The sequence below is a fragment of the Macadamia integrifolia genome, chromosome 12 (genome assembly GCF_013358625.1).
Source record: "Macadamia integrifolia cultivar HAES 741 chromosome 12, SCU_Mint_v3, whole genome shotgun sequence".
Taxonomy (NCBI): domain Eukaryota; kingdom Viridiplantae; phylum Streptophyta; class Magnoliopsida; order Proteales; family Proteaceae; genus Macadamia; species Macadamia integrifolia.
The window spans coordinates 322,450-340,578 of record NC_056568.1 but is presented as its reverse complement, the minus strand read 5'-3'; the positions used below and the strand labels follow the sequence as shown (position 1 = coordinate 340,578).

At 39.0% G+C, this 18,129-nt stretch overlaps 1 protein-coding gene across 1 annotated transcript; it reads right to left on the bottom strand.

Annotated features, from left to right (window-relative positions):
• Nucleotides 1-4,627: 4,627 nt before the first annotated feature.
• LOC122057627 lies at nucleotides 4,628-5,946 on the bottom strand. The gene has a single exon (XM_042619798.1). It carries the CDS (start codon nucleotides 5,653-5,655, stop codon nucleotides 4,918-4,920), a length of 738 nt encoding a protein of 245 aa, XP_042475732.1. The 5' UTR covers nucleotides 5,656-5,946; the 3' UTR covers nucleotides 4,628-4,917.
• Nucleotides 5,947-18,129: the final 12,183 nt, after the last annotated feature.

Genomic DNA, 18,129 nt, shown 5'->3' with positions numbered 1-18,129 from the left:
TTTTTTTTTTTTAAATAATTATAGAGATTTAAATATGGGGAGAGAGAGAGAGAGAGACAGAGAGAATTATAGTGAATTTATTATTATTAGTAATAATAATAATTATAGACAATTATAGTGAATTTTTTATTATTATTATTATTATTATTATTATTATTATTATTATTATTATTAATTATGGAGAATTATAAAGAGTTTTACTTCCCCTTTCTCCTCCACATTTAGGGAGAGAGAATTATATAATTATTATTTGTTTCATCTTCCATTTTGAGGGGTGAAAAGATGAGTGGGGGGTTTTTTTTTTGTTTATCTCTCTCCATATTTACCTTTTTAATATCTCCATAATTGTTCTAGGAATTACTTACATTTTCTCCTACATGTTGAGAGAGAGAGATAATTATTATTAGGAATTACTTACCAAAGACAGTGAGAGGATGAGTGGGGTTGTTTTTATTTACCTTTTTAATATATCCATAATTGTTCATTCCCTCCCCATTCTCCATAATTCTCTCTATTTCCTCTATACTCTCTCCCTTTCTCCTCCACGTTTAGAGAGAGAGAGAGAGAGAGAGAGAGATAGAATTATAGTGAGTTTATTATTATTAACAATAATTATAGAGAATTATATAATTATTATTTGTTTCATCTTCCATTTTGAGGGGTTTTTTATCATTTGAAGATTTTTTTCAGTGTTTTTTTGTCATTTGAAATTTTTTTTGAGTAGATGTCAATGGTATTTTGGTCTTTTTAAAAATTATATACTTTTATATCGTAGTATGATATGATAGTATGATATATATATATATATAGAGAGAGAGAGAGAGAGAGAGAGTTTATATATGGGAGAGGATTGGGCATGCTAGCGTTATACAAAGGAACTAGGGTTGTGCCTTTTTCTGGAGGGGAAAAAAGTCATTTGAAATTTGGAATGGCCCCCTCCCTTGAGAAGCTTATTATCCATATCCATGCAGCTTTATCTCATTGTCCCACATAGAATAATAACGTCATGGTTATGACATTTAGGTAGCTGAAACTTGATTGATTACCAATTTCAGAGTAAAATTATATCTCAGTTACCAATCATAATTAAGAAAGTCTCCAAAAGTATTTTTAATATTTATTTCCTTACTTTCCTTACCACCAATCAGATGGAGCCATAAGGACCATGATCAGCTGAGAGCAACAAAAGCATTATTAAAAAAAAAAAAAGAAGTCTCAGTTTCCAATTAAATGCAGAACACTAGTTCAGTCTGATCCATACTAATTCACTTATATTCTCTAGAACCAAACTCTAGGCTCACAAACATCACAACTTGAACAGCTGCAAAGGCAACAAGTTCGTTAGCCAGAGTAACCCATTCACCTTAGATTCATTGCAATAGTGTTGTTCACACCTCCATGACTAGGAACACCTGCAAAGGCAACAAGTTCGTTAGCAATGACCCATTTACCTTAGATCCATTTCAAATACACAATTTTGTGAAAGGAAAACCTGGAACTACACCATCATCAGTTATGCACACAGACAGCATATTACTAACAGTCTCTCTTCTCCCTGACCCACACTCCTCTGCCCCTCTATTGAGGAAACCAATCAACACCCACGCATTGGTGTTCTGTGGGAAACCCTTCATACTCAAATGAAACTTCCTCCCAGATAATTATTCTCAAGAAAGAACTCAAAGAGGTTAACAGTTTTTCAGTCCCTAACCTACAAAGATCGATCTCTGGATCGTGCTTTAGTTCTAAAAAAGAACAGTTGCCGCTAGCTGGCTTGTTAAAAAGCATGAAAAAGAGATAGGCAAGAGTAGAGTTTTTACATTCAAAGCTGACAGTCCAGATAAGATGTCGGTATAGATGGATGCTGTATCTGAAAAACAGGATTGAGTTTGACACGTGCTAAGATGTTAATATAAATCAAGGCCTCAACATATGAACATTCTTATATACCGATACTTAGAAGAATCTGACAATCACACAAACATACTTGACACCAAGTTCTCAATATCACCTATATTATGGGCAAATCCAACAATATGAAAATTTGAGGTGCAATTTGAACTCATAATATGAAAAAATTTAGATCCTAAAGTTTCTAAGAGAGGAAAGGTATTGTGAGAACTAAGTTAGTCCAAAAAAGGAATTCTATTTGTTCACGAAGTAAAAGTGATATTGAGAAGTCTTGTATCATACAATAATATTGAACAAGACAAACAGTAAGGTTCAAAGTATACTAAATAACTTTTTGACCTTAAAGGTCAAAAAGTTGCAAACAAAGAAGAGCAAACAAAGTCGAGATATGATAATAATTCAAAAGTATGCGAAATATGAGTTTATTGGAATGATTTAATTATATTATACAAATTTTGTTAAGTGGAATTTGCCTTTTCTCGCATTCACAATGGTAAAGGTATCAAATTCAAGTCGTTTAAAGCTCGAATTGATTAGACCTGATTAATAAATGTGTTGGGCTCTAATACAGTTCAATTATATTGGTCGTTCATGATGCAAGCGTTTTATCAGACGAGCATTGATTAGGACCAACTGATTATAACCCAACATGTTTAAAGTCATTTATACACCCCACTTAGAATCAATTTAGTAAGCCTAACACGCATAAAGCTAGTTTTCCAAGCCAATTTACCCTCACAAAATAAAGATGAAAATATTGCTTGCTCTTTTATTTTGTGTTGGTTGCTTGCACTTTTATTTTGATTCCAACACATAATGCTCTCTCATGGATTGATAGATGATGTACGTGAACTAGAAGAAGCATTCAACGATCATGATTTTAAAAAATGGTATCAAATTAGGCATGTCAGCCAATCTAAATTGTTATTGGTTTTGCCCAATATTGATACCTCTATGATCATTGGTGGAAATGGTTCTAACTAGGAGTAAATTTGTTTTAAAAAAAAAGATTTTGTAATAAAAAAAAAAATTAGGGCAAAATCGTCCGATTTAGCCCTATATGACTGATACAAAATTTTCAAATCATGCCAGTGAATGCTTTAACATCTCAAAACCATCTAATCAACAAGTTGTCGGTAGTGGAGGAAGTAACTAATGCATCAAAAAATGGATATTGCTCCCCTCTCCTTAGTGTTAATCATCATGTTAGCCCATAGTTACTAAGACGATCGATACGTATTCAAGCAGTGATCCAACGATTGTACTTCTACCGATCAAAATAAAAATACCACACCTAAAATGATTGAATCACCGTTTAAACAAGTGTCCATCGCCCAAATATATATACAAAACGCTCAGAGGAGGATCCCGCTACTCCAAAAATGCCGATGATTCATGAAAAAAGGCTAAAGAGGAGCCTGACCAGCCAGTGTTTATGGTTCTTACCACTTACCTTTTCCAAGATTAATTGAACTATCAAGGCCCCGTGAATGCAGCCATGATTAAGGAGTTAGGTGGTGACTTTTGAATGAAGCTACGACTGGAGAAAACTAAAGAGTTGAGGTAGGAAGATGGCCCCCACTTGCAGTCATCCCTGACCAGTCTTCTCTTATTCTTTTTTCAGCTCTAGATTCGACAATGGAGACAGCTTCTTCGCCCTTTATGGAGGTTAATTATCATTGTTTTAATGACCCATCTTTCAACCACCTTCTCCTTTAATTTTCAAATCTTGAATCCTACTTCCTCCCATCCACCATTACCCTTTGTATAATTATGAGATCACATTTGCATTAATCACGGATCACCCACCAAAGGCTCATTCAGGGTCATGCAATATCAATCATACACAAAGTGTGGACAATCTCTGGTCCCCTCCCCCTTCCCTCTCTCTACATGAGACTGATGTATTCTTAGAATAGAATTTGGGAGTAAAAACACATTTTGGAACGAGAAATTAGAACAAAATTGAGTATTAGAATATAGGAAAAATTACATGATTACCTACCTTTGGGTTTTCTTTACAAAATTATCCACAAAAAGTTTTAGTTAACAAAAATATCCAAAATTGAATTTGGTTTTACAAAACTACCCACCCAAAGTTTCAGTTAACCAAAATATTCAAAATCAGGTCTGAGTTTACAAAACTACCCAAAATAGTGAGTCTTCATCTTCCACATATAATCATGTTTTTTTTTATTACTGAAACTTTGAGTGGGTAATTTTGTAAACCTAAACTCAATTGTGAGTATTTTTGTTAACTTAAACTTTAAGTGGGTAATTTTGTAAAAGGAAAACCTAATTTTGAATATTTTTATTAATTGAAACTTTTAATGGATAATTTTGTAAAGAGAAATTGTATGTGGGTAATCAAGAAATTTTCTCTAGAATATATTCCAATTTTAGAGTCTATTATGAGAATACGTACAAAGCACAACTCAAGTTCTCAAGAATTAGTCCCATGTTTAAAAAAGAAAAGATTCCTACCAAAAAAAACAGATTAGCTCTCAGGCTCCACTCCACTCCACTCCACTTCACAGCATGGGACATGAGCTGAAGAAGAACAGTTGAAGAGGCTACTGGACCTTATTGGCTCTCTTTCTCAATCTCCCTCTCTCTCGATCTCTCTAGCCTGCAAATGCACTGGCTTGACGCCCAGGCTGGAGGGAAATTCTGAAAACTAACGAAAGATAAGAAATGACAATCATTCACACAAAAATTCCATACTACAGAGTGCCCAGGGCACTTCCTTGGGTCTCTCTTTAATCTTCATTGCAGCAAGTTTCCTGTTTCTCCCACTGAAATTCAATTACAACCCAAAAGTTAAGGGACGAAGGGAAAGAAGAGAAGAGAAAAGAAAAGGGACTCCAAAAATGAGTATCATGATTCATGAAAGACAGAAATGAACCTCCATTTTTTTTCTTTTTTTCCCTAATATACAGAGTAGAAACACAGAAAAATTAGGAGAAGTAGATGGAGGAGGATGAGGGGAAAAGAAGAAGGGCTGGACTAGTGAGCCATGGCGACTGGAGGGGAGTAATTGATGCTCCTCTGGCTGGGCAACGCGAGCATGGCGGTGTGGTCCAAGAAATCGTTAAGAGCAACGACGGCCTGAAGAATAGTCTTGAGATCATCCGTACATAAGAAACCAGAGCTACCCACTGGGCGAACCGCATAGACATAGAAGGTGATGCAACCTTTCCGGAATTTGAACCGTGCCATTTCGCATCCGGTGAGACTCCTAATCAGCTTCCGATTAACTTCACCCAGGGGAATCTCCGGCGGCCATATCCGATCCACCCCGGATTTCATGATCTGCGATTCGAAAACGAATACAAGAACTTTGGACTTCTTGGTGCCCAGCCCCAAAGTGAGGGTGTGCCATGCGTGGTGAGCCAATATGGTGAAGTTGGTGGGCAGATACGCTGTGGTCGATGGGAAGGGGAAGGACAAGGTTTGCTGCTGCTGCTTCTGCTGCTTCTGCTGCTCTTGATCTTGCTTACTATTCTTATTATAATGATGGCTATGGTGGTGGTTATGTGTGTTGTTGTTTAAGGTTGGGGGCAGAGCAAGGAGACGAAATAGTTCTAGAGGGGCGGCACGTCGGACTGTGAAGGATTTTACGATGAATTGACCGCCGAAACGGAGACCCTTGACGTCGGAACTGGGTTTGAAAGAGGGATCCGATGAGGATTTGCTGTCCTTTTGATGCTTCTGTTTCCTTTTTTCTTTCTCCTTCTCTCCCATTCGTGAGCTTTGTGGGTTCTGCCGTTCTGTGGCTGCTGGTAGCAGCGGCGGTGGCGGTGGCGGTGGCTGTGCCCGGTGTGAAAGAAAAGATCTTTGCTTTGGTTTGATGGGATAACAAATCACAACATTAGGATTTTGGGTGCTTTGTTCTCTCTCTCCCCTCCCGGTGTTGTGAGGTGAAAATCCGAGAGAACCAACCTGACGGCTTTTAGTGTGTACTGCTGGCAGCCTGGCCAATCTCTCTCTCTCTCAGCCTGAGAGAATTTATTCAAAAGAAAAAAAGCCATGAGAATTGAGGGTAATCAAATTTGGGGAAAAGGTTGAGTATGCCCCAATATCAAGTATGTTAGCATCCTTATGTCTATCTTTCTCTTTCCTTTTTTTTAAATGACCTTCATATTCTTTATGAATGATACTTCATCATGTGTTCTTATTAGTGCTATCCGCTAGCATACTTGATATCGGCGGCATATCTATCCCTCTCCTTCAAATTTATTTGTGTACTCTTTATTTATATATTTTTTAATTTTATTTTGCATTTTAAGAATTAAAATCATAGGTGATTCTATTGTATTTATCACTTATAATTTCTTATTTTATTATGAGAAAAAAAAAAGTTTCTTTACATATCCCTTATTTGGTATACTATACTCTCTATCTCTATTATTAAATCTTGGATTAATCACTAAAGTGTGCAGGCATACTTGATTGCTTCCACATTACGATGAAATACCTCATGATGTCTGCCATGTCCTCTCATCTTTTGTATATGCTCAAACATTTTTTTTTTTTTTGAATTTCTTGTCGTTAAATCATGAATCTGGTTTCATGAACTTGATGTCTAACATGCTGTTAAGGTTCTCTAAGCAAATGGTACAGAGGAGTGCACCATTGAGATATGAGGGATCTTTATTTTCTTTTGATGAAGTGAGAGAAGTATGATCCGATTCATGCAGTTGTGGGGTCATTATGGGCCTGCGAAACTAGTCAGGCCGAAGGCCTGGATACTCATCGTTAGCAAAAAAAAGTGAATGAACTATTTAGTTCTAGGTTAAAGTGTAGCAATAAAGATGAATTGTCTAGTATAGCAAAACATCTTAATTAATTTCAGTTTTTGACATCGACAATTTTCAACCATATGGATAAATAGGGTTTTCACAGATTAATCATTGATCAGATTACACGGTCAAAGTCAACTGATATGGTGTGCTTCTATGGTAAAAATCAATTGGTATCTTTGAATTTCATATTCCTCACAATTTTGGTTTATATTTGTCTCTGTGAACCAATTTTTTATTTACATTTTTTCTGCATAAAATTAGAATTTATTCCAAATTTTAGTTGGTCAAGTAGGAGATGTTGGATCTATTTACACTTTCTTTTTTGGGGTAAAATTTACACACTAAATTCAAGATCATATGGATTATCTTTCGGCATGTATTTAAATAAAACATTTTTTCAAACTTGACAACACTTTGTTATTTTCAATTAAGTAATAATAACATTGAATTATTCCTCCACACAATTTGGAAAACGAGAAAAGGATGAATAAAAAGCCTAAAGAAAAAAATTTAGAGTTATTTCTTTATTTTTTATATATAAAATGGGTCAACACATTCTACTACTCTGTGAAACAAAGAGGTATTAGTTACTAATTATTAAAATTTTTTTTAGTGGAGACCGTGACGGTGGGTTGTTGTGCTAGTCTCCCTGAAGATTAGTCGAAATGCATGTAAGTTTGCTCAGACACCTTGGTTACCAAAAAAAAAAATAAAAAAAATCTTTTTGCTAGGTGACATTTCTCTATTTATAAGTATTAGAAGTTATTGGTTATGCATTATGAACAACTAAGAAAAGTTCCTTTAGGCATTACTTAATTTTTTATAAATTAATATATAATTGAAAATATTTTGACAAAGATAAATTTGAAAACATTGACCAAATGATTAAGGTTATCTACCCTTTAGATAAGGATGTGAATTTATAATCAAAACCGTTTACCCAAATCGAACCAATCCGTTTACAATGAAACCGCAAAACCGTTTAGTAAATGGTGCGGTTATGGTTTCAAGTTTCAGGCTGATTAGCTAAATGGGTTGGGTCGGTTTTTACCGAAACCTATTGGTTTTAAACCGAATTGAAACCATTTAAACTGTTTAAATCGATCCGATTAATCCGTATAACAATTAAATAAAGCAAGGGTAGTAATTCATATAACAATTAACAAATAAATTAAGTGTCCATCCTGCTTTAGTATGATTTATTGCAATTTAGTTCATGTTTAGGCTTTAGATCATGAATTTGTAATCTATATATGTTACAATGTTATTATGTTATCACAAATGGGGTGTTTTAGCTGAACCACTTGTCATTTTAATATTTTATGTTGTAGAAGGTTGGATTTGGATGTTGTATAATATTAGTTCTATATGTGTTGAGAATGACCATGCAAAGAAATAGCATTAGATTATCAAATTAAGATATACCATCGTCAATATAGAATATCTTATTTGTGGTTGCCAATTATTTTTGAATAAGCTTATGATCTTCAGTTTAGAGATGGTTGCAAGTTATAACAAACCGATTTTGAACCGCTTTACTAACCGTATGGAATAAATCAAAACCAAAATCGTTTAAAACCGTGAAACTGACACTATTTAGAAACTGTGAAAATCGAAACCGTTTACTAAACGGTCACGATTTCAGAAAGTGGAACCAATTAGTAAATGGAGCAGTTATTGTTTAAGTCCTATAAATTTGAACTGAACCGATCCGCACCGTTTAAACCGAAACTGAACCGATAAACACCCTTACCTTTAGATGTAACCCTTGCAAGGCCCACATGACAAATTTGGTGAGTTATCTCAATTGCATTTTCTTTTGTTTTTAAGTAGTCATATTTTTAATAATAAAAAAATGGTCATATTTTCAAATTGTCCCAATAATTCTTAAAGCAGAACAATTCAAATTGGTACAAAATTTGGCCTATGACTTGGTCTGCGCTTGGACTGGGGTATTTTCAGCCCATGGGCCAAATTCCTCTCAAAAATTCCAACAAAAGGTCTGGCCAGGCTGGGTTGGGATTTGGATTTAAGGCTAAACATAAGATAGGTTTATTACCATATCATATAGCACTAATTCCATGTGAAGTCAAACATTGATTTAACTTATCTAAGGTAATACCACCATTAATTTCTCATATCTAAGATAATGCCTACATTCTGTATGGTAGGATGTGGGTTTCATTTAAAATTGAAGATTCAAACCCATGACATATAAAATAAGTAAAGGCAATTAAGAGCCATGATTTTATTTATAAACCTCTAAAATTATAAACAGGTTCGAACCTTACTCAAAGTCTGAGCCTGACCTGGACCAGTTACACCCTAGCTTTCAGTGATATTGTTGAATCTCTTTGTGGCTACCCCTATATACAACTAACTTTTGAATAATCATTGTTAGAGGGTTTGGCCATTATTTCTCAAACAATTCTATTCTGAATGAAGTTTGATCAATTGATAAATAGGCTTTTAAAGCATAAGATTACATATGCAATAAAATGTAGAAAAAAATAATTTACCAAAAAAATAAAGAAGGAAAAATAGGGCATATAATCGGAGGAGTGTACATGCCCCCTCACAGGTTTTCTCTCCCCTCTCCTTATTTAATGATGTAGACCTATTCATATGCGAATCAACATTCAATAAAACTTCTCTCCTCTAAACCTGTGTGATACCATTATAGGGGGGCAACATGCCGATTCATGACATGCGGGGCATTGCTTGGTACCCTCCCATAAAGAAAGAGACCTAATTCTCATAATCATAGCAATATCATAACTACTTAAAAAAGAAAAATCGAAAACATATGTTCTCCTTCTTGATAATCGTTTTAATTAAAAGAGAAATTTTCTTATACCACCCCTCAAGATGTTCATAATTCATTGTAACTCTCAAATTTTGAAAAAGGATCTCGTCCTTCCCTCTTTATCATAAGAAAAATTCTAATAAATCCATTCGGTTATAAGAAAATCGTTAAGTGATGATGCCAGCAGTTTACTATTATCTAAATGGCCAAACTACCATTGGGAGTGAGTAAATTTACGGTTATACCCCTTTATTCTTGGACCCCCAATTCAATTGTGAGTTGCAGGTTTAGGGCTTGCGTTATGAATGTGGAAAGAGTTACCAAAAAAAAAGTTATGAATGTGGAGAGAGAGAGAGGGAAAATGGATACCCTCCATTTTCCAGTGTCTCTTGCTTAGACTGCTTGAAGTTCTTTAGGTCACCAAGAAGATGAGTGACAATAATGGTGAAAATTTCTGAACAAAATATGGCAGATGTGATAGGAGGAAAGAATGGTGAATCAACACATAGTATTTTGATGCATTTTTAATATGTATCAATGGAAGCATCTATGATTGATTAAAGCTGGACCTGGTTTCTTTTCCTATAGGGCTCTTTGGCCTCTAATTCGAGGGATGAGCATCTCATTGGGGCTTTGATTTCTGACAATACGTTTTAGAAGATGGAACTTCTGTATTTGCACTGAGAGATGGTCGAGATGCTGAACTGAGAAAACCCACAAGAAGAAGAGAATAGGAAAGCAAATACAGAGATTGTGTTCAAACTAGTTGGAAAAAGCAGAACTCACTTCGCGTTGCAGGGATTCCTGCGTTCCTAGTGCAATGGAACAATATCATCTTTGCTCTACACCCAACGAAGCCCTGATGGTGTAGCTGATGAAATCTGGGAGAAGGCGTACGTACCATCTGTGACCAAGCAAATTATGAATATTCGGTATTTAACCATTTGGGTCTTACCATTCTCAAAAACTCGCAGGTAACCATGATAATTGTGAGAGTGTCGATAACATTCGACACCTCCTGCCAAAAATTGTTGAACTCACACATGTTGGGGAGAGAATGCTAAGGAACAGTGAAAAGATTCCTACAATTGCTGATGTTGTTCAAAAGAACTTAACTGTTGGGAATCTTCTCAGGAAAGCGATTTCAAAGATTGTTTTCATGGTAAGCAATATCATAGAAATTCTTCAAACATGGTGAGAAATACCCAATCCATGACCGATGCTCTAGTGCGATTCTGTTAATCACAATCCGAAGGTGATGTTCATTGGAGAAGGTGATTAATTGGAAGCATAGTTAGTAAATTCGGATTCAGTAATTATTTGGGCGGAAAATTATTCGGAATAATTAGATTAATTAATTTAAGGATTCGGTCAAAAAAGCGGTCAAAAAAGCAAATATGACGTTTTGTTTTTTTGTTTTTTTTTTTTTCTTTTTAAATATTGTTTAAGTGGACCGAATAATTCGGTTTAATTCGGTTCGGCCCGAATTATTCGCGTTTTAAATTCAAATTAGTAAAATTCGTGTTTTTTACCGAATTTTATTTTTAATTCGGATTCGGTCAGAATTTTTTATTTAATTCAAAAAAATTCGGTTCGGCCGAATAATTCACGAATTATTCGGCCGAATTGCTAACACAGATTGGAAGAGACGGATTCCACTTAATTTTGTGGGTTTTCAACATATGGGATTGAGTTGCAGTATAGAGATTAGAAATAGGGTAAAAAAAGTCTCATCACATTTTAAGTTAACACTGTAACTCATTAAAGATATGTTGAATATCATTTTTAAGTCATGGAATTATAATAAAGTATGAAATTTTTAACAGGTGATACAAGAAAATTTTCCTAATTATTAATAAAAAGACTTCTTGCACTTGCCCCTTTGCAATTATGCAATGTTCACCGAGTGACTCAGACTTGACATACCAGACCCAGACCGTTGGGCTAACTATATTGTGGACTGGCCCTCAACTGTCATTGCCATGGGTTTGGTGGAGTTTTATTTGGAAAGAAAAACAAGTGGCATTACTCTGAGATTCCCACTAGTTGGGAGTTGGGACCTGTAGAGATAAAGTTGACTTACCTCATTTGATAAACCCACTAGCTAGCCTTCTCATCAAAGTTGTTTCCTTCCAAAGGCAGCATTAGCTTTCGAAAAAGGCTGGGCACGCGGCTGCGCATGCTGCTAGGATGATCAGCCTGTTTCATTCTATCTCCTCTCCTTTGAAAATAACCCCTTGCCCCTCACCAACTGCGCCTGGCAGGAGAACGGGACCTTCATGGCAACAAGTAAAAGGATCAATTATGATTCTGATGGTCTCCTTTCTTGGATGGTAAGAAGAAAATGCAATGTTATGGACAGATTCAACCCGATAAGTATCAATATCGACAGTGATCAATATGATATCTGATACTATGATTTATGATAAAAAAAAAAAAAGTTTCAAGCACTCAGGCTGGCTTAGTTTTTTGGATCAAATCTCGTAAATCCACTGGTGGAACTAGACTAGGGCTCCCAAAAAGGTTGGCACAGTGGCCTTATGGGTTAGACTGCTGTGAGATCGAGTTTGGGCTTGTCCTTTAGGCCTATAGGTCAGCACTAGATGGATACGTCACGATTTCGTACCTTCCCCGTAGATATATATTGATAGCGTAGCCACTACCCACCTCTCAAACAACCTTTTCCGAATGCATGACTCTTGTATCGGCACAGGGGCAATGAGAGTGAGCATAGGGGCATTTGATAATGATATATGGATTTTTCATTTCATAGGAGATGGGGCGGTCAATTCACCCTTCCTGTTTGGTCGTTGGTTCCTCACAGTTTGATCGTTAACCTTCTTTTCCTATATATAATTCAGGGTAAAGGTTCTTTGAATAGGCATGGTTGGATGGAGTTCCCCATGCACCCTATACCCTGACCTTATTGTCTAATCCCATTATCTATAATTCAACCATTCAATCCATCCGTTATTGTAGTGTCTCTCTCAACTATGCTCGTCATTGCGAACCAAGCCATTGCTTCTCCCTCTCACTCTCCACCACTATTGTCTTTCCCTCTTTGTATCTTTTCTTTTTCTCTCCCTCCTACAGCTCCCCTGACTTGCTAAATTTTTTGGTTATATTCAAAGAGGGATTTACAATAAGACAGAGACGTTTGTGAAGAAAAGGTTGCAACATGGAATGGTTTGTGATGTGGTAAAAATTGACCGAGTGATCTTCCCTGCAGTTCCTGATGCTCCAGCGACCTGCACAGAAGAGAAGACAGGGGAGAGCTGGGCTGACCCGACAAGGGATTCTCCGATGCCTAAGTCAGATTTTTCCACAGTAGATGCTCAAGAGAGCTTTTTCAGTCAAAAGAAGTGATCGATCCCCTATGATGGAGACTTACCTTGGTATTTATAGGCTGCTGATGAAGAGAGAATGAGGGCCGTTTGTGGAGAGTCCTGTTTAGGCGTAGAGTCCTTGAGGGGAGTGGTTCTATGATTCTGGGAATATTCCAAGGTCCAGGGCATGTTCTGGGAATATTTCCCATTGATCTCGGAGGTGCAAGTCGTAAGAGGGGTGGACGCCTCTGATGATGTGTAGTGGACAGAGTCCTGCCCCTGTGATTAGGGATCACATCCCTTGAATGTAGGAGTGGATGTGTGCATGTTTCTGGGTGCCTTATTTGGTTGTGCAGATCCGAGGTGATAGGTTGGCCAAGCCAAGGTGATAGGTCGATCGAGTCGAGGTGACTGGTTAGCATGAAAAGAGGCCAAGGTGGCTGCTCGGCACGAAGAGAGGCCGAGGTGGTGGGTCAGTCTTCTGTTCAGGTTTGCATACACGCTTCAGCCGTGCTAAGGAAGGGGACATATTTTGCCTCATCACCAGCCCCCCGCTTTAGCAGTTTGAATCGATCTGCTAGAGCATTTAATTAGATCTCGACTTTCGTACGACGTGCGCTGTTTATTCAGTTCGAAACGCGCTGCTTCACTTTCTAAGTCGAGGCTGCCCAATGGTTCAAGGACGTGGTTGTCGCTTGTTTAAAGGCGGAGGAGGAGGCAAAGAGCTTTCATGGGGAGCCGCACAAGATCACAGGCCAACTGGAGGTTGAGAAGAAAATGGCATGATCTGAGGAGGTCCGTGTCAATGATGTCGAGCCGATAACTGGAGAGCTTGAATAGGAGGTTGCTAAGCAGCTCAATACCAACAACAACTTGATGAAGGAGAATGATGCTCTCTAGGATGAGTTGTCCGAGACTCAGGGCGCTCGCAAGAAGGAGGAGGAGCTCGCAGCTAGGGTTGGCGAGTTGGAAAGGCAACACTAGGCTGAGCTGGAGACCAACGAGATGGTTGAACCTGTAGGCCTGTCAGAAGTGGTTGGTTGATATCAACATTGCTTCGTTTCAGGTCGGCTCGGACGATGCCATCCGGTTTATCCTAAGTAAGATACCAGGCTACAATCTAACGGACTATGAGTAGCGCGTTCCCACCCCTGCTACTTCGGTGCAGCTCAGTGGCTCGATTGACGTTGGTGAAGAGGTGACCCGACTTGAAGGATAGCCAAGTGAAAAGCTAGGCCCGTGGATTAGCCCCCCGAGATTAGTCTTGTATATATATTTATGTAGATGTCTCCTTCGGGAGTGATGTACTTTGGGGGATTTTTTCCCTTTTTTGATGAATGAAAAATTTGTTTTGATGTCTTCATCTCTCAGCATTCTTATGCTTCTTTCTTTATTTTCTTGTACTTTGAACCGGCTCGAAATGAGTAACTGTTGGAAGAATAAGGACCAGTATAGTTGTCTGAGTGTGGCTTCATTTCCTAACTGAGCTCGGAATTGATCTTCCATGTCTAGTTTATGAGCTCTTGAGGTGCCAAGCCTGGGCCTAGCCATAGGGGTGCCGAGCTGGGGCTCGATCTTAGAGAATGCCGAGCTTGGGCTCAGTCTTAAAGGGTTCCAAGCTTGGGCTCGATCTTTTGATGTGCCTTGTGTTAAGGTCTTTTGTAGTGCCGAGTCAGGGCTCGAGCTTGTATGCCTTAATGCGTAAAGTCTTGAAGTGCCGAGCTGGGGCTTGGGCTTACATGCCGTAGTGCGTAAGGGCTTGAGGTGCCAAGACGTGCTTGGGCTTGCGTGCCTTAGTGCGTAAGGGCTTGAGGTGTCGAGCGATGCTCGGGCTTGTGTGCCTTAGTGTGTAAGGTCTTGAGGTGCTGAGCCATTCTCAGGCTACATGCCTTAGTGCGTAAGGACTTGAGGTGCTGAGCCGTGCTCGGGCTTGCGTGCCTTAGTGCGTAAGGGCTTGAGGTGTCGAGCCATGCTCGGGTTTGCGTGCCTTAGTGCGTAAGGTCTTGAGTTGTCAAACTAGGGTCTGGTCTTGATAGTGCCGAGCTTGAGCTTGAGCTTGAGCTTGGTCTTAGATGCTGCCGACCTGGAGCTCGGTCTTAGATGCTGTCGAGTTGTATCTCGATCTTGGATGTTGTCGAGCTGTATCTCGGACTTAGATGCTGCCGAGCTGTATCTTGGTCTTAGATGCTGCTGAGTTGTATCTCGATCTTAGATGCTACTGAGCTGTAGCCCGGTCTTAGATGCTACCGAGCTGTATCTCGGTATTAGATGCTACCGAGTTATATCTCGATCTTAAATGCCGTCAGGTTGTATCTCGGTCTTAGATGCTACCGAGTTGTAGCCCGGTCTTAGATGCTTTCGAGCTGTAGCCCGGTATTTATGCCTTAGCTGTTAAGGTCTTTGAGTTGCCAAACTAGGGTTTAGTCTTGATAGTGCCGAGCTTGAGCTCGGTCTTAAATGCTGCCGAGTTGGAGGTCAGTCTTAGATGCTGCCGAACTGTAGCCCGGTCTTTATGCCTTAGCTGTTAAGGTCTTTGTTTCCTTATAAGAGCCAGATATTTGGGAGAAGCTTCATAGTATATTGATGTGTGGCATGCACTTGGGACAAATACATTGCTTCGAAATAGAATCTAATCCGCTTCGTGAATAAAATTGAATAACTGAGATATGGAAGCTAAGGTGCTGACAATATAAAATCAACAAGACTAACACCCAATCGATGGGATTTCAATGCAATCTACTGATAAAACTGTCTACTGGTAAAATTTTTTGAGATTTTTAACATTCCATGCCCTTGGTATAGCTGTACCCCCTGAGTTTGCAAGTGGTAATTACCGGGGTGCACCACTTTAGAGACTATGTAAGGGCCTTCCCAGTTTGCGCTTAGTTTGCCTTCACTTCTTGGGTCCGCTGCAGCTACTTTCCTGAGAACCAAGTCACCAACTATGAATCCCCGTGGTTTGACCCTTCGGTTGTGATACTGCCGGACTTTCTGCTTGTAGGTTTCATTTCGCACAAGTGCTTCTTCCTGAACTTCATCTATGAAGTCGATGTTTGCTTGGAGCCCGACTTCGTTCTATGAAGCTTTGAACACCACTGATCGGAATGAGGCTTGGGTTACCTCCACAGGGGTTAACGCTTCTGTCCCGTATGCCAATTGAAACGGTGTCTCTTTTGTGGGAGTCCGAGCTGAGGTGCGATATGCCTAAAATACATTGAGTAGCTGGTCTGCCCAGTTTTTCTTCTCCTGGTCCAGCGTCTTCTTTATTCTATCTAGAAGTATGTTGTTGGCTTTTTCTACCTGACCGTTCGATTGTGGGTGGGCTACAGCAGTGTTTCAAAAATCAATGTTAAAGTTATGCAGAAGAGCCTGAATTTTCAATTGTCGAATTGTTGACCATTATCTGTGACCAGTATCTTTGGGACACCATAGCGGTATATGACGTCGTCCCTCCCGAATTAAATGCTCTAGCAGATCGATCCGAATTGCTAGAGCGGGGGGCTGGTGATGCGGCAAAATATGTCCCCTTCCTTAGCATGGCTGAAGCGTGTATGCAAACCTGAACTGAAGACTGACCCGCCACCCCAGCCTCTCCTCGTGCCGAGCAGCCACCTCGGCCTCTCGTCGTGCCGAGCAACCACCTCGGCCTCTCCTCATGCTGAGCAGTCAACTCGGCCACTTCTCATGCCAACCAGTCACCTCGGCCTCTTCTCATGCCAACCAGTCACCTCGGCTTGGCCGACTTATCACCTCGGCTAGGCCAACCTATCACCTCGGCTCTGCACAGCTAAATAAGGCACCCAGAAACGTGCACACATCCACTCTTACATTCAAGGGACGTGATTCCTAATCACGGGGGCAAGACTCTGTTCACTACATGTCATCAGAGGCGTCCACCCCTCTCATGACTTGCACCTCCGAGATCAACGGGAATATTCTCAGAACATGCCCGGGAACCTAGGATATTCCCAGAATTACAGAGCCATTCCCCTCAAGGACTCTACGTATAAACATGACTCTCCACAAACACCCCTCCTTTTCTCTCTATTAGCAACCTATAAATACCAAGGTAAGCCTCCATCATAGGGGATCGATCACTTCTTTTGACTGAAAAAGCTCTCTTGAGTATCTGCTGTGAAAATATTTGACTTAAGCATCGGAGAATCCCCTGTCGGGTCAGCCTGACTCTTCTCTGTCTTCTCTTCTATGCAAGTCGACTGGAGCATCAGGAACTGCAGGAAAGATCACCCAGTCAATTTTTACCGCATCAGTTTGAACAATTGAAATGTGGAGATGAAGATTGAACAATTAATAAACGCATGTGTAAACATGGTTTCAAGTATCGTTCTTGTATCGAATCAGTATTGGATGAGATCGATTCATATCCTTGACTGATTTTTTTACCGATTCGAATCAATTATCTGTATCATTTTAGGGATAAAATAATAAAAAATTAATATTTAAAACAAAAAGGACAAAATTAACCGATACCCACCAATCCAATCCGAATCGGATCAGATATCAGTAGATACCGTGCCCTAAATCCTTGTGTGTGAAAGAAGGAATTTATTGAGCATGGTGCACGCACTGCACCTAGCCATTGAACAGTGGCGTGTCGTGGCCGGATGGGTGATAGCGCGAGAGTATATAGTGAATGACCATGCATGGTGCACGTGGGTGCACCAAACCATTGAACCATTGAACCATTGAACCATTGAACGGGGTGGGGTGGGGCCGTGTTCTTTATATTAGTAATATTTTAATCCCCCATCGGTTAATAAAAGAAAAAAAAAACAATATATAAATTAAAATATTAATTAACATCGTACCATTCGGGTAGGGGCCTAGTTGTGTGGGGAATTAGAATTCTTGTATCATTCATTAATCAGGTTTAAAAACCCAAGCACTGCCTTGATATCTCGGCAAGACGATGCAAAGGATGGATTGGGTTGGGTATTTGCGAGGCCGGACAAGTCCTCACGAGTTTAGTACTTATATTTTTACTCCATCTGGTTGTGAGAGAAGCTTCAGAAGCTGTTGTTTTGAGAACCATATTTCTTTCACTTCCCAGGCAGGAGAACGGGACCTTCTCTGGCAACAAGTAAAATGACCATTTCTGATTCTGATGGTCTCCTTTCTTGGATGGTCAAAAGAAAATGCAGTGATATCAACAGTTTCAATCCGATAAGTATCGGTATTGATAGTGATCAATATGATATCTGATACCATGATATACGATCTTCATTCCAAGAAATCAAAAAAAAAAAAAAAAAATTTACAA